Genomic DNA, 26,509 nt, shown 5'->3' with positions numbered 1-26,509 from the left:
GAAAATACTGGGGCATTTCCAGTTCAATGTAATACCTGAAAATCCTATACTATTAATATTGCTGCTTTAAATCATAGGCATCACCTGACACTGAAGAAATAATATCAACTTACTGAATTTTTCAAATTGGTTGTTTTTGCAAGTGGGATCCCAAATAGCAAGCCAATAAGAGAAAACATATTGCTGACATGTAGGAGCTAGATATTTTAAGATAGGGACTGTCTCAAAACCTAGACGCTTTTTTCAGGTGGATACAAAGGGAAAACCATTTATAGATTTATATAAAATTCACATATGAGTGGAACATTAAGAAACCATATAGTATTTTTATAATCATTGCTTTGCCAAATATATTCAGAGGGCAGTCGTGTTGAATTTAATCTCTGCTTTTTCTTTAACTATCCACCTCCAGGTCAAATTCTGACACAAGGTGTGGCATAGTTGATTCTGTTGCACTGGAATGTCTTCTTGGCAACATATTGTGTGAAATAAGTAAATTCATTGGTGGAGATATGAAAACCTTCTTAGTGATAAAGAAATGTGGGGAAGCTAATTTATTGAATGGCAAGTTTTTGTTGTTGTTGTTTGTCTTATCCATACGAAAACTGTTTTAAGATTCACTTCAAACATTACTTTTTCTGTTAAATTTTCTCTGGTCCCCGCTCCCAAAACAAACTCGGATCTTCTTTTCACTGTTTTCACACAACACCATAAGAAACACTTATGATGTAGTCTTTGATCATTTGTTTATGTTGCCCCTCCTCACTAAATTGTAAGGTCCATGCTTTATTTATCTTTCCATTCTTAGTGTCTCGCATATTGCCTGGTACCTAGCAGGCACTTGAAAAATGCTTTCAGGGTTGAATTAAAGTGTGGAGAGTTTGCCAACAACAGGTTTTTTTTTTAGTCACATTCTGCAAGGACAAGAGGATATGGCATGAGCTGAGTCCCTTCAAATTCTATCCTGGTTCCTCATCTATACAGATAAAGGTCTGGGTACATCAGGCATTTATGATTAAAGCCTGTTTAGATGAACCAAAAGACCTCACAGCTATGGAAGAGAGATTCCATGATAATCATAACATGTAAGTTTATCAGCATGTTTTGGGAGATTAATAATACCTTCTGCAAGTCCTATGTACTCCTATGTACTCTTCTTCTAAGGTAGATCTCCAATTTAATCCATCTCTACTGCCACTGGCCTTGTCTAAACTTCTGGTTGACCAACACAATAGCCTGTATAACAGACTACAATGAACTGATTTAATAATGATAAGCTTGACTAGAAACAATTTATAATTAAAAAGCAAAAGTAGTGGCAACTGAAAACCATGACTGATCTTGCCCTGATAACAAAGGACCCTTCCTGAAAATTGCAGGAATTCTAATCATCTCAGTGAGCACTTGTGCTTGCACAAGGGCCAGAAAGACAACACAGAACTAGAGTCCTTGAAAAATTTTAGAGAAGTGCTGAGTTTAGTTTATGAAAATCAAATTTCAAGAAGCTATAACAACTTGCATAGTAAGTTATTAGACAATCTCATTGTACATAGAAACAAAAGTCTCCTGTAAGATATATATTAAAAAGGACTTTCCAACTTGGACTAGTTTGCAGCATGTGAGAAGGACCTTCTTGGTCTACCTAGAGTCATGTATCAATTAACCAAACCTGTACTGATCAGCCATTGAGATGCCTTCAGCTTTCTAATTCTGTTGGTGCAGAACATGCAAATATAAATATGTTACATGAGTGAATTAATAAATAAAATAATGAATGAATGAATGAATGAATGAATATGCATAAACCTGTAAGAACTCTAGAAGGCTCACTGAAGTCTGGAACAGTGTGAAACACCTACAATCATGAGCTTCTTAAAATGTGAGTTTATGAAATCTTAAGGAAGTAAACATATCTCTGAAAAAAAGCACATGTAAGAATCTGATAGCTACCTCTGAGGAGGAGAACTGGATGTTGTGAGACAGGGATGGGAGCAAGACTTTTTCCGACCCTTTTACTCCTTCTAAATTTTAAATAATAAGTGTATTTACACAAAAAAGGAGGTATTAAAAATCAACATTTTTGGGAAAACTGGGTGGCTCAGCGGTTGAGCGTCTGCCTTTGGCTCAGAGCGTGATTCTGGAGTTCTGGGATCGAGTCCCACATCGGGCTCCTGGCATGGTGCCTGCTTCTCCCTCTGCCTGTGTCTCTCCCTCTCTCTCCGTGTTTCTCATGAATAAATAAAATCTTTAAAAAATAAAAATAAAAACCAACATTTTTATGACAAATCGGATACCTTCTTGATAGTTTCCATTAAAGTGGTAGTGCAAATGAAATTTTTTTTTTGGAGTTCAATTTGCCAACATATAGCATATCACCCAGTGCTCATCCTGTCAAGTGCCCCCCTCAGTGCCCGTCACCCAGTCACCCCAACCACCCGCCTACCTCCCTTTCCAACTACCCCTTGTTCATTTCCCAGAGTTAGGAGTCCCTCATTTTCTGATATTTCCCACTCATTTTCTCTCCTTTCCCCTTTAGTCCCTTTCACTATTTTTTATGAGAATGAAATTTTTAAGAAAAGTATATAGGACAAATTTTTATTTTTGTAAATTTGGAAAACACTGTCTCTAGTTGATTCTGCAGATAAAGCACATTTGTCTGGTGTTCTGTTAGAGCACAGTTTGGGAATCATGGCTCTTAAGGAAGGAGAATGTTGACAGCCAAAACCTTGCTTGGGTACGTTTTAGAGAATTTCACAGTGATTTGGAAAGAACACTCTCTTTGATGCACTCTTTAAAACTATTAAAGAACCATGATTCTGCTATTGTGGATGTTGTTGTTTCATGAATTGCTCATTTTCCTCAGCAAGCTAGGCATTATGAATACAAGAACGAGATCAGTAACTGTACTTATGTTTATGGACTAAGGAAGTCAAGTCATGTGAGGACAAACCAATCCAAAGAATTTGCCAGTGATGAAGCCTTGGCCTCTGAATCAGTGTCTGCCAAGGGTCTTCACAGATGGGAAGAGGCAGGAGGTCTATGGCATGGAAACATCATCAACACTTTTCTTGCATCAGAGGCTCAAATAGATTAGTACTGCGATTGCAGTTTCCTGATAGATGACTCTTAGTGACCAAATCTCTGTTTAGGACCCAGATAGCTTATTTATTCATGACAGTGCATGAAAAATCATGTGTGTATAAAATTATCATGTGAATAGTTTTTGCTTTCCCAAGTATTTTCTTTCATGGGTCACATTTAAAAATCATGCCAACCCCATAAGGAAGATTATTCACCTAATTTTTTTCCTGATGTACACATGTGGAAACTAAGGCTCTTGAGAGAGTGAGTGACTTGGCAGGATCATACTATTGGTAAATAATAGAGTCAGGCCTTCCAATTCTCGGGCTATTGTTCTTCCCATCTCCCCCAAGATGGAATGTTATCCTTCTCTCTTTTCAGATTTTGACTCACTCTTTCTTTAAAATTGTGCTCAAAATTCTTCCCCAAGGGGCCATTTGGGAAAGCCTTGAGATCTTTGCTGGTTCCACATATCTCAACAACTAGTTTCTGTTATCTATTTCCCATCTATTCTGTTATTTTCCAGTATCCATTATCATATTTCAGGATGAATTTTTAACTTTATTGGTTTGCTTTCTGCTATTTATTTCCCCTTCGTATACTACATAAATTCTCTTTATCATTAATTATACTACCTCTGACTTCTGGACATTTACAACCCTTTAAAGTAATATCCAGAGAATAGTAGTTTCAAACATCCATGTGGATAAATCTAGGGAGCTTATGGATTTCTCAGTGCTTTTCCCATCAGTTCTCATTCTGTGCGTCTGGGACCAAATCCAGGAATCTATATTTTATTTTATTTTATTTTATTTTATTTTATTTTATTTATTTTATTTTATTTTATTTTATTTTATTTTATTTATTTTATTTTATTTTATTTTATTTTATTTTATTTTAAAGATTTTATTTATGAGAGAGAGAGGGAGCACATGCATGGAAGGAGGGACAGATTGAGAGAGGAAGAGCTGAGCGTGGAGCCCACCACAGGAGCCTGAGATCATGACCTGAGGCGAAATCAAGAGTCAGATGGGACACTTAACCAACTGAGCCACCCAGGCACTCTGGAATCTGCATTTTAAATAAGTACCTCAGAAGATTCTGATGCAGGTGATCAAATGACCACACTTTCATTAACCCTGCTCTTGAGAACTAAAAATTAGGTTATGTACTATATGTCTGTCCTGGGCTCAACTGGGAATATGGAGGGATAGAAAGACTAAATTCTTGATCTCTTGGTGTTTACAAGCTCTTAGAGGAGGAAGAGCATAGTGCCATCTCCAACAGTACGTGAGGACAGGCCATGTGGGTGATGCAGACAATAAATGCTTGGGCAATGTAAAGAAGTGAGACATCACTTCCGGCCAGATGACCATAAATGGCTTCATAAAAGATAGGGATTGAGCTGAGGTTTGAAAAAAAGATAGGTTTCAATCAGATGGAGAAAGATTACTTCATGATGTTGTAAGAGTAAAGACCACAGGGTTGCGGGGGTGGGGGTGGAGGGCAGGTCAAGGGAATATAACTACTTCTAGGGGATCAGTATATGGAATGATGTGTCTGACCTGAAAAAAGAGTTTGTGTAGGGACATGGTGGGATTTATATCTTAAGAGGTAGTTAGGAGTTAGCTTGAAGAGAGCCTTAAATTTGGACTCTTTCTTCAAACATATGAATAAGATGTGAATGGAGTTTTAAAAGACCGATCTGGCAGGGAAGTTCAAAGCTCTGAAGTATGTTTGGAGCCAATTGCGCAAATTGTGAGAAGGCCTGGTCTGAATGTTTGTGAAGGTAGATTCAATATGGTCTGGAGCTTGACATGATTGTCAAAACTGGCTGCTGAGATTTGAACCTCCTTGACTAGGAGAGTTGGATACATTTTCACCACTCTTGAATATGAGGAAAGAATTTTGAAGCGATTTAGTTCTCGATCTAGAATCCAACTTCCTACCCCCCAAGCTGAAATCTTCTGTACGTAGGCATCAGGCCACTTTTGCTTAAACACATGGCACCTATTTTTACCAAGTGGAAAGGAAAATGTCTGGAGCTCCTCAGAGAAGGAACCGAGATCTGGGCCCCCCAAGTGCAAAACCCCTAAGCCAAAGGGAGAGACCGTTGCGCTTACGTATTTCATTCTTACAACTTTTCTAGGCTTACATTTAGGCTTAAAGGTTTTCTAAGACTTCTTCCACTCTGTAGGTGCTTATCCATTTTACATACATGACAACTCAATTCACGAATTCCGTTTAGTACTAGCTCAATTCACGAATTCCGTTTAGTACTAGCGTTTAGTACTAGTCTTATAATAGGTTGGAGAAAGAACATTTGGTTCCCTGTGTGTACTTCTCATACAAATCAACTCACTTATTTTTATTAAACACGATACGCAAAGCACTGCACGTACACACACATATATGGTGACCATGGTGGTCTTTAAGAGGTTTCAAATCTGGGGATCCCCGGGTGGCTCAGCGGTTTAGCGCCTGCCTTTGGCCCAGGGCGGGATCCTGGAGTCCCTGGATCGAGTCCCACGTTGGGCTCCTTGCTGCATGGAGCCTGCTTCTCCCTCCTGTGTCCCTGCCTCTCTCTCTCTCTATGTCTATCATGAATAAATAAATAAATGTTAAAAAAAAAAAAAGAGGTTTCAAATCTAGGCGGAATCTCCAAGGAAGAGACCACGATGAGAGTAAAGAGCAAGCCCCCAAATCCACAAGCCACGGATCATGCAATCTGCACTCGTTCCGTGGGAGAAGCTGAAGACCTCCGGCGCAAGAAGAGGTGAAAACGAATGGGACGCCAGGGCACGAGAAACCTCTTCTTGGACGGTGTGGACAGGGGGGATTCTTTGAAGCAGAAGGTGCTACGCGGCCCGCACTAGGCGCGAGAACAGTTCTTGGAGCCACCGAGCCCGAACCCCTCAAGAGCTACACCTAGCTACACCTTTACTCGGCCAAGTACCAATTACGCGATTTAGGGCCAGTGGAGGCCCCAGGGCCCGCCCAGAAATCCAGGGCCCAACTCCCGACAGGACCAACTGGCCTCCTCGCCCTCCCCGGGGCCCCGTCGCCCATTAACCCCACCGCCCGCTTCCCCAACCGGACTTCTGCTCCACCCATCTTAGTGATGCAACACACCTGGCGCTCTTTCCCGCCCTAGACCTCAGACAGACCCCATCAGTCGCTTCAGTCCCTCATTGGCCAGCAGGGAGCACAGGGGAAGGGAAAGGGCCTTCCATTTTGCTCTCTAAAACTACCCACTCCGGTTCCCTGGTCTTCTCATAGGCTGTCGGGAGAGCAATGAGAGCCCCGAGCTGCCGCGCACGCGCGCGGAGGAGCTCGCCGGAGGCGGGGCACTTCCCCTTTCTAGCAGGAGAATTCATCGCGCTGTTGTGACGCAGCGGCGCGCCGCTCGCCGTCCTCACTTACGATTGGCTGTGGCAGAAGCCCGTCACACAGCCACGCCCCACTCCTCAGCCTAACCTCCCCGCTTCAGAGCCCGCCCGGGAGGCCACGCCCCACCCCGGTCCCGCCGCTTAGGCCTGCGATTGGCTGAGAGAACTGGCATGTTTACCCGCCTCCTACTCCCTCCCCGAACGTCCGAGGCCGGCGGGACCCCGCGGAAGTTGTCCGTCGATCTCCTCCTTCCCCACCCCTCGCCCGCCCCTCCCCCGGCCGCGCGCACACGCACACACTCTCCCCGCGTCCTGCCCCCGCCCCCGCCCCCGCCCCCCGCCCCTGCGTGCGCCCTCCACCTCCTCAAGTTGTTCGCGGTCGCTCGCCGGGGCTCCTCCGAGGGCGGCGGAAGGGCGCGCGGGGGAGGGCGCTCGGACCGCGCGGCGCCGCGGGGAGCGAGTGTGTGCGCGCCCAGAGCCCGGGCGGCGGGTCACCGCCCCGGGAGATGAGGGTCCGGCGCTGACAGGGAAGAGCGGGCACCGCGGCGGCGGCGGCTCGGGGGGCCCCGCGATGGCAGCGCCTCGGGAGGAGGCTGCGGGCAGGGCGGGCTGCGCGGGCAGCGCGGGCAGCGGCCGCTGAGGGGCCGGCCGGCCGCAGCGCGGGGCTGAGGAGGGGCGAGGCGCGCGCGGCGTCCGCACCCCCGCGCCGTCGCCTCAGTTGTCCAAACTTCGGGCTCTCTTCCACCCGCCCTCCGCGCCGGAGTCAACAACTTCTTCACCCCCCTCCGTCCCCGCCCTCGCCTCCGTCAGCCCCGGGAGGCGGCGGCCGCGCGGCGGGGACCAGGAGCCGCCGGCCCTGAGATGTGGCCGTGAGGCGGCGGCGGCGGGCGGGCGGGCGGCGCGGAGAAGCTCGGCGGCGCCCGGGAGCCGGAGGGCGGCGCGGCCGCGGGGACGGGGCGGAGGGGCGCGAGCTCCCCGCGCCTCTCCCCCCGCCTCCTCCTCCTCCTGCCGCTGCCCGTTCCCTGCACGCAGCAGCCGGAGCTGCCAGGCGCCAGGGCCGCGGCGATGTCGTCGTCGTCGTCGTCGTCGCCGCCGCCGCCGCCGGCGGGGGCTGCCGGCGCCGCCATCTCGGCCTCGGAGAAAGTGGACGGCTTCACCCGGAAATCGGTGCGCAAGGCGCAGAGGCAGAAGCGCTCGCAGGGCTCGTCGCAGTTCCGCAGCCAGGGCAGCCAGGCGGAGCTGCACCCCCTGCCCCAGCTCAAAGGTAACCTCCGAGGGGGCCGCCCCGGGGCGGGGGGAGCGGGAGTCGCGTCCCTCGCGTTGCCTCCCGGCGCCCGCATCCAACAGGTTTGCTCTGCAGAGTTTGCTGCGGATGCCACAGCCCCCTGCCCACCTGCGCGCTCGCTCACCTGCGCTGGCGCCTGCAGCTCTGCGGCTCAGCCCCCCGCCGGTGGCTCTTCACTCGGGCCCGGGGCGCGCGGCGCGGGGGGGGGTGGGGGCTCCAGCCTGCCCTGCCCTCCAAGACCCTCCTCCGCTCTTCCGACGCTCGGAACTATTCCTCTACCGCCTCAGTCAGCCGGGCGTCTGCGCGCAGCCTCTGCTCCCCTCGGCCGCGGAGGGAGCGACCCCAGGGTCACACGGCGCGCGCCCTTGGGGGCCGTCCTGACGCAGACCGCGACGGGGACTCGGCTGCCGGGCACACCCGCTCCTGAGGAACGGGCGTGAAAACCCGACTAGTTCGTGCGGCGCCTTATTTGCTGGGTCGCTTAGGTTCACGTGGTATCGTTAACTCCGAGAGTGGAGAGAGACTCCGGATACTTCGTTGCCGGAGAAGATACAGACTTAGATACATTCACGTACACGGTGGAGTTGGGGAAGTTGCAAGAGAGTCCATACATCCAGTCGCTTTGCAGCGGATTGGGAACTGGGTTCGCCAAGCGGGGATTCCCGGGGACCGTGGTTCAGATCCGAGTCCGTGCGCGGGGCTCTGCAGGAGAGCTTGGCGCTTCTCGGCGCGCGCGTGCTTTTCCCACAAGGGCTCAGGGGACTTTTAATAAAACGTTTCCCGGTGGTCTGGTTTATTCTTGGTGCGTTATTCTCTTTAAATTTTGTAGTGTTCGTGTCTTCGCTTCTCCGTGAGAGAGAAATTCGCTCGGAACGAGAGGATAACCCTCCTAGGTATTTCAGACAACTCTTAGCACAAAAGAAACCTGATAGAAATCTAGATCATCTGTCTTGCGAGGCCTGGAAATTAAAGGCTCATACTAAAATAGAATCGGTGGTGAGATTTTTCGATCCGTTTCGCCTCCTTCAAGGATAATCTGGTTCTGATTTGTCTTTGGACCTCGCCTGAGTCTGGCTAGGAGTCTAAAGAAAACCCCAGATCGAATCGCAGTTGACCTGCGATAGATCTGGAACCCCCGTTCAGACCCTATACTGCCCTGTCTTGGGGGTGCTTCTAAATCAGGGACCTCCACAGCCAGAATCCAGCTAGCTTTTGAAAGGTTTTATTGAAAAAACGTGTAGCGTGTGTGGCTGCATTTATCATTTGTCATGCAGCATGCAAAAAATGGTTAAAATTTACATATCATAGTCCTTGGTAAACCACAGTGGTAGGCATTGCCAAGATTTTAATTCTTGAGTGATATCATAGCTATAAAAGAATATCGTCTTACCTGTTAGGACATTGGATTGCTATTCATGGATTTCAGTTGTAAACTTAATTAAAACGTTTTTAAGTCATTGATTTTTTTCCATTAAATTGTGAAATTTCTCATTATCGGAAGTTTGCTGCTAGTGTTTTTCATATTTATTAAATTTGCTTTTTTAGTAAGGTATTGTGGGTCCTTAGTATTGTCCTTACTAATGTATTTACTTTTATTTAATAAAAATAGTTGCATATTAAACATGGTTAGGAGATGGAGTTTTAATGCAGTTTTTAAAAGCTTGACAAAAATACGCAGAGCCAGTAATCCTTTTAAATTATATGGTGCATAGTTCAACATGTTGAAGGTGCCATTGAATTTTTTTTTTTTACAGTATTTGGTCACTAGTAGAGAAAAAATAAGATTGGAACTTTAGATTAATTCTGCATATTTAACATGAAAATACAGTGTTCTTTAAAAGGAAAGTTTAGGTATTCGAGGTAAATTTATGCAAATATAATTGTGGAAATAAGACCCTTACTGGGATTACCCACTAATAAGAGCTACTTATACTCCAAATGCCAAAAGGCTTGAAAAGTGCTTTTTAAAAAAAATCCAGTTTCTTCACATGGTACTTGGCAGTGTGCTTGATACCACAAAGTTGTGTGCTTTTTTCTGTCTATAGTAGTTTTTTCCATTTGTGGTCTTAACAAAAACCAGTGGAAAACCCTTTAGTATGTGTATGAAAGAGAATTTTTCTTCCTGCTCTGAAATATAATCTTCCTGTGGAGAGATTCAGATATTTGTGGGCAACCAAGATCTTTCAAGTGTTTATACTAACCTGCTTATGTTACACTTTGTCCACATGGATCTAAGCTGGAAAGGTGCCAGCTATTTTCCTCAAAGCTTACTATGGGTAAGGATTAACAAAATAATCCAACTTTTTCACTATAAGAAGTTTATTTGTGCAAAATCATTTACTAAGTAGGTTGCAGGATTTTAATAGGGAAAATGTTCAGAGAAAACTATTTTGTTATAGAAAGTTTTTAATAAAAAAGCCTTGTTAAAAGGATTTTTTTAAAAATTAGGACCTGCCATGTGGGTCCTGAAAATTCAACTGCCTGATTTGTATAGCTTAAAAAAATTTTTTTTCTAAGCATTTTTAAATGTTCTTGTTATGTTAATTCTATAAGCTCCCCCTGAGAACTATGTACTAGAAAATAAAAACTGAGGCATTTTATCAACCTTTTTTTTTTTTCCTGTTTTTAAATTTAAGTTAATAGGACTTAATTTTTCTACCTTAAACTTTTACTCTAGTAACAACAGTTAGGAAACTTTTAACATTAAAAAAAATCTGTTATTCAAAATAGGGAAGTTTTCCAGCTTGTTTTAACCTATTTTGTTTAAGTCTCTGGAAGAATTTATTTAGTAAAGTAGTAGATACTTTACATTTATATAACTCTTAGCATTTACAAATTGTTTCAGACTTTTTTTCTACAATTATAAAGCAGTATTGTATATAATAAGTGAAACAGTCCAAAGAGGTGGAGTAAAAATAGAGAGTCCTTATTCTTGATATCCCTTGCTTTTTCACACCTATTAAGGTCATGCTGTTGCATGACAAGCCATAGCTAGGTGTGTTTTTACAAACATTATATTTCACTGGGTCATCCCAGCAACTCTGTGCAAAACCAGTTATCATTTACATTTTATTTATTTATTTTTTCATTTACATTTAATTGATGAGAATGTAGAGGCTTATACAGCTTAGTTTCAAGCCTGTGACTATTTATGTGATATTGCAACTGATATGGGTCCTCAGGTCAAATGATTTCAGTATTTTTGCTGTTAACCTATTTTATAAAAATTTAAACCAGTGTTATAGAGTTGGGTTATTGAGGTCAGTCTTGGATCAAAGGTAAATTTCTAATCTTTCTGAGTTGTTTTGCTTATCTGTAAAATGGGCATAATATATCTCAGGATTGTGGGGATTAAGTGAAATAATGTAAAGTATCTAAAAATAGGCAGTGTTGGTTCCCATTCTCTTTGGTATTTGAAAGTCCAGATTAAGAATATTTTTTAATGAAGGACTCATATAAATAGTAAACTTTGCTAGTGTACTTCAAGAATGATTCTATTTTTAACCAGTTTTCAGAAATGATTTATGTGAAGTAAGGTGAAACTATATCATTTTTCAGCATAAGTATGGAACTGGAAATAGGGTGGGGTTAAGATTGTTTAAATTATTAAAAGCTGTAGTTAGAAGATTTTTACCAAGCAAAGTAGTTGAATTAACCAATAGAATTGTATAGATGTGCATTTCTTCTAAGAGACAGCCAGTAAATAGCAAAGAACAATGAAACTGGCTTTGAGATTGAAGTGAAAAATTTCCTAAGTATCACTCAGATTCTTTGTTGGTATATTCTTAGAAACTGGGTCCCAGGCAGCCCCCGGGGGCCTCAGCGATTTAGCACCGCCTTCAGCCCAGGGCATGATCCTGGAGACCCTGGATCGAGTCCCATGTTGGGCTCCCTGCATGAAGCCTGCTTCTCCCTCTGCCTGTGTCTCTGCCTCTCTCTCTGTGTCTCTCTTGAATAAATAAATAAAATCTTAAGAAAAAAAAAAAAAAAGAAAGAAAAAAGAAACTGGGTCCTACTGGAAGGTACCCAGGCCAGTAACAGTGATGCTGATATGAAATGTGCTTACTTTCAGGGAAAAAAAATTTTTTTCCCTTGATGAGGTATTTGGTGTTTTAGGGTAACTGGAACAAGAATGCTGAATGATCTGAAGTTTCTTAACTATCTTGACTTTCTTGTGGTGGAGGAAACACTACCAACTCATCTTTTAAGATTTATAAGTCTTCTCAAAGTTACTATCATTTTCTATAAACCCCAAACCCCTTTTTATAGTTGGGTTGGCTCTAAAGGAGAGTTGAAATTCATCTGAATATATCAAGAAAAATGTTTGCAAAGGGATTTAACATTTTTGTCATTTTAGGATTATTTTCTGAAAGTAATGTCATATTTCTTCTAGAAGACTTATTTTTTAGTTAAATTTTAGAATATGCTTGTTAGAGAAATTGATAATGTAGTATCCTTTGCTGGCATCTACATGAAGGAAAATTTTTCTAATTAACATCTACAGAATTCATATTTAGGGTCAAATTCCTTTTCCCCCCCAGTTTTATTACCTCCTCTGATCCTTAATTGAATTTTGGATTATTTTATGAAATATCTAATTGACTAAAGTGATAATGCAGTAAAATGTGTTTAGTTAAAATAGTGTGATCTTTATTGGGATAGAGTGCTATCCTGTAAATAGTAAACTTGAGTTGTCTTTTTGCATCAGTTTAATCATTTTTATTTATGAGAATTATATTTTTCCGTGATAAAATAACAAAGATGAATTAGTTCTTAATGAGTTTTTGTCCCTCTTTGAATGACAAAGATAAGTTTATCAACAAAAATAATGTATTTGGGAAATAGATTTTTATGCTTTATTTTTGGAATTTTTTAAATAGTAAAAAGCTGGTAATGGAGACTAGCTTATTTTTATTTTTGTGTTTAGCGCTCTGGTTCTCAACCGTGTCTGTATACTTGGAGAGCTTTAAAAAATATCAATGCCAGGCCCATCCTCAAGAGATTCTAAATTAATTGGCCTAAGGTAGGATACAGGCATTTGTATTTTTAAAAGCTCCCAGGGTGATTCTAATGTGCAACCAGGGTTGAGAATCACTAAGTTAGCATTATCTGTCTATTGATTTAATTCATTAATTGAGACTTTGTCCTTTTCTCTGATACTGGTGGCTCATTACCCAGCCTATTAACATTTCCTGCCCTCACTTCACCTCCTGCTATTTACTTTTCACTCTCTTAACTTTGCTGCCCCCTATAGCTAATCAGCTGCTTTCCTTGAAGTGATGTTAGATTCTGGAGTTTTAGGTACGATGAGATGATTCTATAGGATTTTTCTGTAGTTACCATAATTAAAACTCAACTGTTACCATTTTATAATAGGTGGTCCATTTTTCTTTTCTCTGATTTTAGAGCTGCGGCTGAGTAAAATGAAAGTGAGAAGTAAAACGGGGTTTTAATCCCATCATTCAGGGTAACATGATGATTCCTACCACTTTGGATTGTAAAACTGGTATTTGTTATACACTAAAGGCATTGTTCTGCTTCTAGCGTATATGTTGAATATTAGATATTGAACCAATGAACTTTTCTTGAACTTAACTGTATTTTTGGTCATGCCTTGTCCTTATTCAGTGACAAGAAATTTTTTTTGCATAATATATTTTACTTCTATCATCTTAATCTTGACTACAGCTTTTTATTGAAGATAGAACAGCAAGGACCACTTATATTTCATGTTCTTGTTTTGTCTTTGGCCTTTCTGTTATGCAGTTTGAGTAAGACTCCTATTTGTTGATTTGTCTTTTTAAGTCAGTGTTCAGTTATGGAACAATGTTCTCTCTCCAGAATGAAAGACTTTGAAAGCAGATGTCATCTGTGTTTTCACATCCTATTGTACCAAATAACAGTATTCTGTGCATAGTAAATATAGTTCTGTAGTTAAAGTAACTCTTGTCAAATAAATTACCTGTTAGTTGTCTGACCCTCCTCCCTTAACACTCCTCCCCCTATCTAGTTATTGATTTTCTTTCAGTGATGTTTGTTCAGTGAAGTTTGATGCTATCAGCAGATTGGTTGGTTCCCTTCTGTTTTTTGTTTTTAAACATTTGATTTATTCATGAGAGACACAGAGAGAGGGGCAGAGACAATAGGCAGAGGGAGAAGCAGGCTCCCCAGAGGGAGCCCAATGTAGGACTCTATCTGGAGACCCCAGAATCACACCCCGAGCCCAAGACAGATACTCAACTGCTGAGCCACCCAGGCTCCCTCTTTTTTGTTTTTATAGATATAAATATATATCTATATTTTAGCTATATTTGTGTCTAAATATAGTTCAGGGATTTTAAGGAAATAAACTCTGGGCTTTTGATACCATGACAGTAAATAGTAAATGTAGGTTTAAAATGAAGGAAGTTTGCTCTTGTATTTTATGCTTTGCAAATAACTGGTTTAAGTGATAGGTAGGTAACATTATTGATAGATTTCCTACTAGGAAAGGTGTTGTGTAAGGTTTGTGTGGAAAAATAGTACTGAATTGACTCCCAATCTGCACATGTGTATGCAAACATTAAATGAACTCAAATAATTAGTTTGCAGTAATTTCCAAATTTGACTTGCAATCTTTATAAGGATGTCCTTGAAGGAGATGAAAGGAACAGATTTTAAGTATATAATTACTTTTAATGTATTATTGTGTAACAAGGAACCTAAATGCATTGCTGAAAGAGTTTTACATGTCAGAGTAGGTTCATGCAAAATAAATTCTACTTGTCAGAACAGGATATTGACTAATAAGCAGTTTCAAAGCTACTTTTTATGTATATCTGTTTGAAGTCTTTCCTGAAGGAATTTGTTTTTGTGGGCTTTTTCGAGTGAGTATTGGTGAATTTTAGAAATCTGCAATTTTGATCAGAAATCCTAAAGAAATGTATTACGATTTTTCAGAGGAATAATTTGCTGAATATGATAGGCTCACATGATAATATTCAGAGAACCTATTTCTAACTTGGACACCGAAGGCAAGGGATTTCTTGGGAACACACTCCTCCTACTGGAATGGTGATGCTAATTGCAGCTACTATAACCTTACCATATTATATCTAGTTGAGCCTTCTGGTGGTGAATGGGACCTCAGAAGTCATTGTAGTTTAATCTCCATTGGGAATCAGTTTCACTCGTATTCAAAGTAAATAGCTTGTCATTTCATCAGGGAAGCTTTTTTTTAACCTAGGGAGGAGGAAATATGGGGTTTTTAAGCTCTTAGATGTTTTTTCAGATTTTGCTTTATTAATGAATAAACTGGGCAGTACGGAAAAAAGAGGTTAAATGTCTAAAACAAGAATTTTTTAATGGCTGGACTTAAAACTTGTAGTTCAGGAGTATTAGATATGACTTCAAAAATTATACATTTTCTCTTTTAAGTGATTTTGCCTTTGTTTCACACCCATTGGTAAAAGTTAATCTATAATTACAGCTGTTATCAGAAATTAGTGATTATTTGAACACATTGTTAATCTCATGCCTTTAAATTAATAAAGTGAAAAAGATGAAACAGTTTTTGTTGTAAACCCTGAATTTTGATTTAGCAAAACTGAGTGTTTTAGACAGACTTTTCTAATAATAAACACCTGCTGAAGCCATAAATTATAATTTCTGTAGGAATATGTATCTGCTTTTTTAAAAAGATTATTTGAGAGGGGGGGAGACAGGGAGCGAGAATTCCAGACAGACTCCCTGCTGAGTGGGCAGCCTGACACAGGGTTTGAGTCCCACAACCCCAAGACCCCTGACCTGAGCTGAAACCAGAAGTAGGATGTTTAACCTCTTAACTGACTGATCTGCCCAGGCGCCCGTGTATCTGCTTAAAACTAACAAAAAACCCAACTTACACTACCATTCTTCTTTTAATTGGCCAGAGGAAAATTTTTGTTTGCCTGCTGTTAAAACTAGATATATATATACTTGCTTTCACAGTCTGGTGCAGAAATATTTTCCTATTTTCCTCTCTTTGGTGTTCATAGTACTTAAAATTTAGAGATTAAAACTTAAGTGGATAAAATGAATGCTTTTTAAAAAAATTAAATGTCTTTAGGAGCTTGTAGTTTGGTGGGGTATTTAGACATATAAGGCAGTTTGAATTACTATCATGTTTTGTGGTAAGAATAAGCAGTAAGTGGCTAGAGTAGTATACAGGGGACCCAATCCAGTTTTGGTATGTAAGGAGAGAGATCAGGTAAAGTTTCCTGAAGAAAGCAGCAGGTACACTGAGACCTAAAAGAGGTGGTCAGCCAAGACAGATGGGGTCTGAGAGGTCCACCTAAAGGGTAATATGTGTAGCCCTAGAGGTGAATGAGTATAGCATATTTGAGAAACTTCCAGCAGTCTCTGTGGCTGTGATAAAGGATATTGTAACAGGGAACTGATCAGACAAGAGACTGATGAAGAAACAATTAGAGTCTATATCATAATCTTAATGCCATGTGCTGTGTTTACTCCTGATAATAGCATGAAGAGTGTATTGGAGGATGGGAGTAAGGATGTAAGTTAGGATGCTGACACAGTAATTCAGACAAGAGATGACAGTAGCCTTGTCTAAGGCAGGACTTTGTGAGAGGGAAACACCAATGACGATACATTTCTAACTTGGGCAACCTAGAGGCATAATAGCAATTGTACTGAAAGGGAAGAAAAGAGAAAGATCAGATTTGGGAGAAAATGTTTTTTTGTTGGACAGGTTCAAAGTGAAGCTGTCCACTAGGAAGTTAAATATTTGGTCTACACCTAAACAGAAAGAGCTATCCTAGAGAAAACAATTTGAGAGTCTTTAGATTAAAAGTGGCATTTGAAATGATTCACGTAGAAGCAACCACTGAAAATGGTGGAAAGGGAAGAGGCCAAGGAATACCATCATTTAGATGATGGTTAAAAGGAAAGGGGGTAATCTCAAGGCAAGAGAGACAGCTTGAGTGGAAGCAAAGGGAAACCGGTAGAGTAGAGGCAAGGCAGTCATGGGAAGAGAATATTTAAAAGTGGGGGTGGGGGACTAGTAACATTGAAAAAGAGCTGTTGACAAGTCAAATAAGAACTGAAAAGTCTCCATGGGTTTTGTAGTCTTACTATCATTGGTGACTTGAGAGGCATTTCAGAGGATTGATACGAAATTTCTGTAAAGTGAGGAATGAATGAAAATTATTAAATCAGTAAGTATGGACATCTCTTTCAGGAAGCTTGACAAAGAAAAAAACTACATCATTAGCTGTCGGCTGCAGAACAAGATTTTTAGAAGGGGGACCAGTTAGATTATTTTATTGGGCAAGGCAAGGCATGGCATGGCATGGCTTGGGCCAAGGGTGGTAGTAGTTGAAATGAAAAGTAAAGAGATGTATTTGAGATGTATCTTAGATAGGACTTGTTAATTATTTGAGGGGAGATGGAGAAGGAAAGATAGGAATCAAGGGTGAATACACAAAGATAAACTCAAAATGGATGAAAGATCTAAATGTGAGACAAGAGTCCATCAAAATCATAGAAGAGAACACAGGCAACACCCTCTTTGAACTCGGCCACAGTAACTTCTTGCAAGATACATCCACAAAGGCAAAAGAAACAAAAGCAAAAATGAACTATTGGGACTTCATCAAGATAAGAAGCTTTTCCACAGCAAAGGATACAGTCAACAAAACTAAAAGGCAACCTACAGAATGGGAGAAGATATTTGCAAATGACATATCAGATAAAGGGCTAGTTTCCAAAATCTATAAAGAACTTATTAAACTCAACACCAAAGAAACAAACAATCCAATCATGAAATGGGCAAAAGACATGAAGAGAAATCTCACAGAGGAAGACATGGACATGGCCAACATGCACATGAGAAAATGCTCTGCATCACTTGCCATCAGGGAAATACAAATCAAAACCACAATGAGATACCACCTCACACCAGTGAGAATGGGGAAAATTAACAAGGCAGGAAACAACAAATGTTGGAGAGGATGCGGAGAAAAGGGAACCCTCTTACACTGTTGGTGGGAACGTGAACTGGTGCAGCCACTCTGGAAAACTGTGTGGAGGTTCCTCAAAGAGTTAAAAATAGACCTGCCCTACGACCCAGCAATTGTACTGTTGGGGATTTACCCCAAAGATTCAGATGCAATGAAACGTCGGGACACCTGCACCCCGATGTTTCTATCAGCAATGGCCACAATAGCCAAACTGTGGAAGGAGCCTCGGTGTCCATCGAAAGATGAATGGATGAAGAAGATGTGGTTTATGTATACAATGGAATATTACTCAGCAATTAGAAACGACAAATACCCACCATTTGCTTCAACGTGGATGGAACTGGAGGGTATTATGCTGAGTGAAATAAGTCAATCGGAGAAGGACAAACAGTGTATGTTCTCATTCATTTGGGGAATATGAATAATAGTGAAAGGGAATATAAAGGAAGGGAAAAGAAATGTTGGGAAATATCAGGAAGGGAGACAGAACATAAAGACTCCTAACTCAGGGAAACGAACTAGGGGTGGTGGAAGGGGAGGAGGGCGGGTGTTGGAGGGGAATGGGTGACGGGCACTGAGGTGGACACTTGACGGGATGAGCACTGGGTGTTTTTCTGTATGTTGGTAAATTGAACACCAATAAAAATTAATTTAAAAAAAAAAAAAAGGAATCAAGGGTGATTTCCAGGTGTTTTAGCTTGGACCACAGAATGGGTAGATCTACCACCACAGAGAAGGAATACATTGAAGAAGGAACCAGATATAGAGGGAAAAAAATCCAGAATTGCATTTTGGAAATTTGAGGTTGGAGATACCTTTTGGCAATCCAAGTAAAGATATAAAATAGATATTCTTTGGAAAGGGTGAATCGCAGAGTGCCCATTTGGTAATTTCTGTAACTTCTAAACATTAATTAGAAGATTTTCAAGTTTGCCTGTTAGAAAGTGGTCATAGTTTGGGATGTTGGCTACTTGGTCTTCTGGCCTTGTTGGGCTCATCTAGTCACTATGCAGTGGAATGTCTGTGTATACCAGATGGTGTATGTGTGAGGGAGATCACAAAATATGTTGGAACGAATGAATGCATGAGTAAGGTTAGTGTTCTTTATTTAGTGTTTTCTGTGTTTAGACTATAAGTTAAGTGGTTTAAGACCTGAGATCTAGACCTTCTCACCAGCATTTAGGTAGTCAGTTCTTGGTTTTATTATTTATTAAATGAAATAATGAAGCAAAAGCTATTAAATGGACTTAAGGAAAAGCACCATTTTGTGTCATACAGTGATTCATAATTTTATACGGACTTACAATGTTTACATACAACCCTAAGTTTAGCATTTTGTTGTTAAAATCAAAACAGGTGGGTTGTATATTTGTGTAAGTCAGTATCTTATCAGTTAGTTATTGATTCGTCCTCCATAATATTAAACTGAAGATATGTATTGCCTGCACTAAAGCAATATTAACATCTTATTTTCTAACAGTACAAAGGAAAAATAATAGTAATTGAGCTTTGTCAAGGTATTGATTTCTTTTAGGTCCTGGGCAGGTAGACCACTACTGAACATAGTTTTTCTAAGAATCTTCAATGCAGAGGATTTTTGTTTCTTAAATTCCTCTGATATAAAAATATTCATTGATCTTCTTTGGTGTCTCCCTTTTAGCACTTCCTCCTTTTTTTAGAGTAATGAAAACTTTTCATTGGAGAATATTTAACATTTGTTTTATGAATGAGTAGTGAGAAACAAGATGAAGTGAATTTTTAGCACTTTTGTCAGAGCTAGATTTGGGGCACCTGGGTGGCTTTTTTGTCAGCACTTTTGTCAGCTAGATTTATAATTTAGGGTTAGTTACAATCAATAATAAGCAGTTTTAATAAGTTATTATGGGATATCAAGAATTGATCAGACTGTCTACTTGTTTTTGCCTTTCTTTTGGAAAGTTTAGGAAAACTCTCCTACACAAGCTGTGTACACACAGTTTTTGAAAATTTGTATTTGTGGCCATATTAGCGTAGTCTTTCTGATCATCATTTCCCAGTTTGAGAGAGGAAATAAATTGAAGTAAGATAACTGAGACTTGGATATAAAAGTCAGTTGGGCTAATTCATCTATCACTTTACTGATTTTATTCTGTAAAACCTCCAAAAAACAAATTGGATGATGTCATCTCCTTAAGTAGTTTTCCACATAGATTTGTCCTTCTAGTGAATTAAGCAGCCTAAATTTGAATCCAAAGTGGAAATAAAGTAGTAAATGTAACAATGTACCTTTTAGGAGGCATTTAGTTTTAATAGTCATATTTCCTTCATAGGAAATTTCTATCATTCACTTAGGAAACTTAAAAATAACCCAGCTTTTACCTAGCTACTGAATACCCAGGCACTGATGTTGGTATTTTATATATTTTGATATCCTGTTTTTAATTTGGACCACATGGATGACCTTACACATAACATATTTTGATATTTTGAGAACTGCTTTTTTTCCTTTTTTCTTTTTCTTTTTTTCTTAAGATCTAGAAAAGTAGCTTCTCCTGTGGAATAGGAATGACTATTTTAGGATACAATACTTGCTGTGAGTCATGAGTGAGTTTCAGTTTTCATGGTTTTCTAAAATAAACTCACTTAACGACGTGCCATAAGAAATGTCATATTCTTAACTACCCTATTTCCTTTATAATGGCTTTATTATTTTTATAAAAACTTACAGACTTCACTGTTAAGTCAAAAAAGAATCTTACAAAGATAGAAAATAAAATTCCTCAGAGAAAATGTCTCTTAAAATTTTGAGTATCTTTTTTCTTTTTTTGATTTTTATTTATTTATTCATGAGAGACACAGAGAGAGGCAGAGACATAGGCCTCCCATAGAGGGAGAAGCAGGCTCCCTGCGGGGAGCTGGATACAGACTCAGGATCATGACCTGAGCCAAAGGCAGATGCTCAATCACTGAGCCACCCAGGTGCCCCAAATTTTGAGTACCTTTCTATATTTTCCCATTAAGTGGGATTAAATAATGTATGCTGTTCTGTGTGTAACCTATTATTTACTTTAATTGAATATTATCAGTGTGCTTCTGAAAAGAAAAAATTAATTCAGATTTGTTTCTGAATACAGTTTTTATTTCTGGAAATACTAAATCAAATTACTGTAAACCTTGATTAGAAAAATTCCTTATATTAAAAGGAGAGGAAATCATTTCTAAGAACTATACAATCTATAATACAATACTAGATTTAATTTTATGGAGATTATACATGGATATCTTAGAAAACCTGATTAAAGGGATGTATCGTCTTGGAAAATATTATATACAATATTGTGTATATAATTTGGGGGTTCTTTGATTCACCACCACCACCACTCTGAAGCCCATCTATGGTCTGATGGTGGAGGGAAGTAGGAGTGTTTTGTAGACTTTGGGGCCTGTTCTAGAGACTTGAACAACCTTGTTAAGTCATTAGTCCCTTTCCTTAACACAGTAGCAGGTGTTTTTTAGGAGTTACAGGAGGAGTAGTTACCAGATGGAACCTCATCACAGTCATCAAAACTGAAAATAGCTTATAGAGGCATTGATCTGCAAAGATCTGTTTAATACTTCTTGTTCCCCCAAAATTCCAAATGAGAAACAAAATGCTTCTAGAAATCTATTTTATTTAATGAATAACAGGATTTATATTCAAATTGAATTAAGCAAAAACAATGTTTCATAATTTATCAGAGAAAAAACCCAGATACCAAAAAACAAATTGAATTAAGCAGATGATGCAAATATTCCATTTATAGACATAAATCAAAGCTATTGCAGGTTTGATCCCAGACCACCACAATAAAGCAAATATCACAATATAGTGAGTCAAATGAATTTTTTAATTTCCCAGTCCATATAAAAATTAACACTGTCCTATATAGTCTTTTAAGTGTACAATAGCATTGTCTAAAAATACCTACATTAATTTAAAAATACTTTGTTGCTAAAAACTGCTAATCATCAGCTTTCAGAAATTTGTAATCACTGATCATAACTCACTATAACAAAGTAATGAAAAAGTTTGAAATTTTCCAAGAATTACCAAAATATGACAGAGACATGAAGAGAGCAAATACTTTTGGAAAAATGGTGCTGACAGACTTGCTCAATGCAGGATTGACACAAACCTCCAATTTGTAAAAAATGCAGTATCTGCAAAGTGCAATGAAATAAGGTATATACCTGAACTCTCTCAGGGGCCTTTCAGTATTCAGCCTTTCAAAAGTCCCAAGTTTCTACATTCCGGGAAATTCATATAACAAGCCCCATTGGTTTATCTTATTTCTTGTTTTCTACATTATCAGAAGTTATTTCTGAAGACAAAAGATAATAAAGTTAATTTTTTTGAGATAAAAATTGAACAGCACCTTCTTATCCTTCTATAATGCAATAGTTGTGGATGTATTCACATCTGAATAGTAATGGAGTAAAGCATAGAAATATTCTTCAAAGTTTTAGATTGTGTTCTAACAGTTTTCTTAGAACAATATTTGTATGCTAGGATTCATTATCAAAATGGTAGGGTGGATGTGTTCAAATTTCCTAACAGGTGATGCGTCCGGTTTTTTCCAACCATTTTTCAATTTTAATGAAATCATAGATCCTTAATTAAGTCCTATTTGCTAAGCTGTGAATCATTTGTTAATAAATGTTTCTATTGTTCCTTTATAATAGTTTGAGCCTCTAAAGTTTAAAATAAAAGCTGATTTTAGAGTCTTAGTTATTAATGTTCTAGGAGTATTGCCAAAAAAAGCTACATGTCCTATATTCTGTGCCAGTTTCTTAAATTAGAATCTTGGATTGCATCTTCAGCGTGTCACTGTAGTGGTATTGCTGGGTTGCTATGATACGATGCTTGTTCTAGAATTTGTAGCATGAATCCTATATGAGCTCCTACTTTAGATTTCAAAAATATGAGCAGCAGTAATTGGAAATATGACATGTTTTTCCTTTAAGGAAAATTATACCTATAAAACTTATTTCTGTTACAAATTATACTTGATCCTTTATTCTTAGATCTAAAATAGTGAATTAACAATGAACAACTTGAAATAATTTGGTTATCCTTTAGTTTTACCACATTGGCTTTTATGAAAATGGGCAAGAAAAGAAAGGTTTTATGATAATGAGCATATTAAAATCTCATTGTTCTTCTACTTGATATCTGAGGTCTTAAGAGAAATGAGTATAAACTAGATTTTCTGGTAACATGAATTTGAGACCATACCAGCAAAACTACATTACAAAGGAAAACTCCAAGTTATCTTACTTTATGGAACTTATTTTTTTATTCAGTGAACTATTCTTAAAACTAACCGTATGTAGCCCTATTGATAAAATATTCTTTCTCATTTTATGTGGTGGTTTTTGTGTTTCATGTACATATTTCATATAAATTAACATAGGTGGCATAAAGACAAAACAGGGGTATCCTAGGAATGTGTGGTGCATACATTTTTGGTAGAATGAAGTTTTTATTATTATTGGTTAGTAGCATTTGACCTTTAAACCACAACTGATCTTTAAACTTTCACCTCCTTTTAATGCTTTAAACTTTTAATATTTTGCATATTTGATATGAAAGTATTTTAGAGACTAGGACTGAAACAACAATTTTTAACAGCTTTATTGAGATATAATTCACACACTGTACTATTTCCACACTTAAAGTATACAAATCAGTGGCTTTTAGTATATGTACAGATATGTACAACCATCACTAGTCAATTTTAGAACATTTTAATCTCAGAAATGCCATACCATTTAACTATTACTCATCTCATCCATCTCCTGGCCTAAGCAACCAACTAATCTACTTCCTGTCTCTATAGATTTCCCTGTGCTGGGCATTTTATATGAATGGAATCATACATAGTCTTTTGTAAATCTTTTATACCAAAGGCTTCTTTTCACCTAACATATTTTCAAGGTTTGTCCGTGTCGTAGACGTTTCAGTACTTTGTTCCTTTTATGGCTGAGTAAGAATCCTTTGTATGGCTTTAGTACCACATTTTGTTCATTCATCAGTTGATGGACATTTGGGTTTCCACCTTTTGGTTATTATGAATAATGTTGCTATAAACATTTATATACAAGTTTTTGTATGGGCATGTGTTTTAATATCTCTTGAGTATATACCTAGGAATAGAATTGCTGGGTCAAATGTAATTTTGTGGGTTTTTTTCCCCCAAACATTTATTTATTCATTTGAGAGAGAGGGAGAGAGAATGAATAGGGGGGAGGGGTAGACAGAGCAGACTCCCAGCTGATCAGGGAGCTCATTTCAGGACTCGATCCCAGAACCCAGGGATCGTAAACTGAGCCAAAGGCAGAAGCTTAACAACTGAGCCACCCAGGTGCCCCTGTTTTGCATGTAGGTAGTCAGATGTCGTAGCACCATTTGTTAAAAAGACTATGCTTTCAAAAAAGAAAAAAAAAAAGAAAAAAAAAAGACTATGCTTTCCCCCATTAAATGGTCTTGATGCCTTGTTGAAATCACTTGGCATATGGTTTGTATCTGGGCTTTCAATTCTATTCCATTGATCTATATTTTATTGTTTTGTCAGTACCACACTATCTTGATTACTATTGCTTTGTAGTACATTTTGAAATGAGTCTTCCTACTTTGTTCTTTTTCAAGATTGTTTTGGCTATTCTGGATCATTTGCAATGGTAAAAGTTAAGTTACTGATTTGAGATCTTTGTTCTTCTATAGGCATTTACAGCTATAAATTTCCTTCTAAACTGCTTTAGCTACATCCCATTTGTTTTGTTATATTATATCTTCATTTTCGTTTGTCTCAAAGTATTTTCGGATTTTCCTTTGCTATCTTCTTTGATGCACTAGTTATTTAGGAATGTGTATGGTTTGATTTCTACATATTTGTAGCTGTCCCAATTTGTTTTCTGTTACTGGTTTATAATTTCATTTATAATGGTCTGAGGACATCCTTTGATATTACTATTTATATGTTTTTAAATTTGAGGTTGCTTTTATGACCTGGCATATGATCTGTCCTGAGACTTTATGTGCACTTGAGAACATATATTCTGCTGTTGTTGGGTGGGGTATTCTGTAGTAAATATAAATTCTATAGTGTTCTATAGAAGTCTGTTAGGTCTGGTTGGTTTATAGTGTTAAGTATTTCCTTGATCTTCTGTCTAGTTGTTCTTTCTATTATTAAAAGTTAAATATTGAGGTCTCTTCAGCTGTCATTGTTGAATTAGCCATTTCTTTCTTCACTTCTGTTTTAGCTTAATGTATTTTTGAAACTGTTAGTAGGTGAACATATTTTTATAATTATCACATCTTATTCATGGATTAACCCTTTTATCATAAAATGATTCTCTATCTCTAATATAATTTTTTGTTTTAAAATCTGTGTATCGGGACACATGGGTGACTCAGTGATTGAGCATTTTCCTTTGGCTCAGGGCATGATCCTGGGGTCCTGGGATTGAGTTCTGCATCGGGCTCCTCACAGGGAGCTTGCTTCTCCCTCTGTGTCTCTCCTTCTCTCTGTGTGTCTCTCATGAATAAATAAAATCTTTAAAATCTGTTTATCTAATATCAATATATCTATCACTCCAGCTTTCTTGTGTTTGTTTGCATGATGTATCACTTTCTATCTTTTTACTTTCTGTATGTGTCTTTGAATCTATGGTTTATATTTTAGAGACAGCATATAGTTAGATCTTATTTATTCATCTGAAATCTCTGCCTTTTGATTGGGTTATTTAATCCATTTATATTTAATGTTATTTGTTGATATAGTTGGATTTATGCCTGAAATTTTACTTTTTCCTATGTCTCATGTCTTTTTTGTGCCATATTCTTTCTTTACTGCTTTCTTTAGTATTAAGTAAATATTTTTCAAAGCAGCACTTAAATTTGTTTAATGATTTTTTTTACTGTATCTTTTTAAATTCATTTTTAATTGAACTCACGTTGTTCTTGGGCTTACCATATATTTATTAGTAGAATCATCTTTGGATTTATACTAGCTTAGTTCCAGTGAGATCTAAAAACATCACTTCTATGTTCCTCTATTTCCTTTTCCCCTTTATAATACATTATTGTTATTCAGTTACATTACTTCACCATCAGTAGTTATTTCTTTAACCCAGTACATGTTTGCTCCCACCAACTCCTTTGTGCTGTTATTGGCAAATGTATTACACTTCTGTATGGTAATGACTTAAGATATGTACATGTATATATATTGCTTTATACAGTGTTTTTTTTAATCGGTTAAGAGAAATAAGAAAATAAATGCATTAATACTGCCTTTTATAATTACATAATTAACTATATTGGAGCTCTTTGTGTGTGTGTGTGTGTATTTGATTACTTTCTATGGTCACTTGCTTTTAGCCTGATGGAATTCCTTTAGTGTTTCTTGTAAGGCAGATTAGGTAGCCAGTCAATTTTTGTTTATTTGGGAATGTTTCTATTTCACCTTAATTTTTGAAGATAACTTTGCTGGATATAGGATTTTTGGGGTGACAGGTTTTTTTGTTTTGTTATGGGCTTTTTTATTTGTTTTTGAGCAGTCTGAATATGTTTCTTTGTTTTCTAGCCTCTACTGTTTCTGCTGAGAGTCAGTTGTTAATCTTAGCCCTTGTGACTAGTTGTTTTTCTTTTCCTACTTTCATGATTTTCTCTTTGTCTTTGACTTTCACCACTTTTATTTCAGTGTATCTGTGAATCTACTTGTATTTTTCCTTCT

General features: G+C 38.8%; 1 protein-coding gene and 1 long non-coding RNA gene across 2 annotated transcripts in view; one reads left to right on the top strand and one right to left on the bottom strand.

Annotated features, from left to right (window-relative positions):
• Window positions 1-8,049, bottom strand: part of LOC112907157 (uncharacterized) — a 39,776-nt gene extending 31,727 nt beyond the window's left edge. The window contains exon 1 of the long non-coding RNA XR_011996386.1: window positions 7,880-8,049. This is a non-coding gene — a long non-coding RNA (uncharacterized lncRNA). The remainder of the gene's footprint in view (window positions 1-7,879) is intronic.
• The window catches only part of PPP2R5A (protein phosphatase 2 regulatory subunit B'alpha), a 64,731-nt gene continuing 45,483 nt past the window's right edge, over window positions 7,262-26,509 (top strand). The window contains exon 1 of the mRNA XM_026001077.2: window positions 7,262-7,734. Within this exon, the coding sequence (XP_025856862.2) occupies window positions 7,536-7,734 (199 nt within the window). The 5' untranslated portion in view covers window positions 7,262-7,535. The remainder of the gene's footprint in view (window positions 7,735-26,509) is intronic.

The sequence above is a fragment of the Vulpes vulpes genome, chromosome 13 (assembly GCF_048418805.1).
Source record: "Vulpes vulpes isolate BD-2025 chromosome 13, VulVul3, whole genome shotgun sequence".
Lineage (NCBI taxonomy): Eukaryota > Metazoa > Chordata > Mammalia > Carnivora > Canidae > Vulpes > Vulpes vulpes.
Note: the sequence above shows the minus strand (reverse complement) of the source record. Positions and strands in the feature narration are given on the sequence as shown.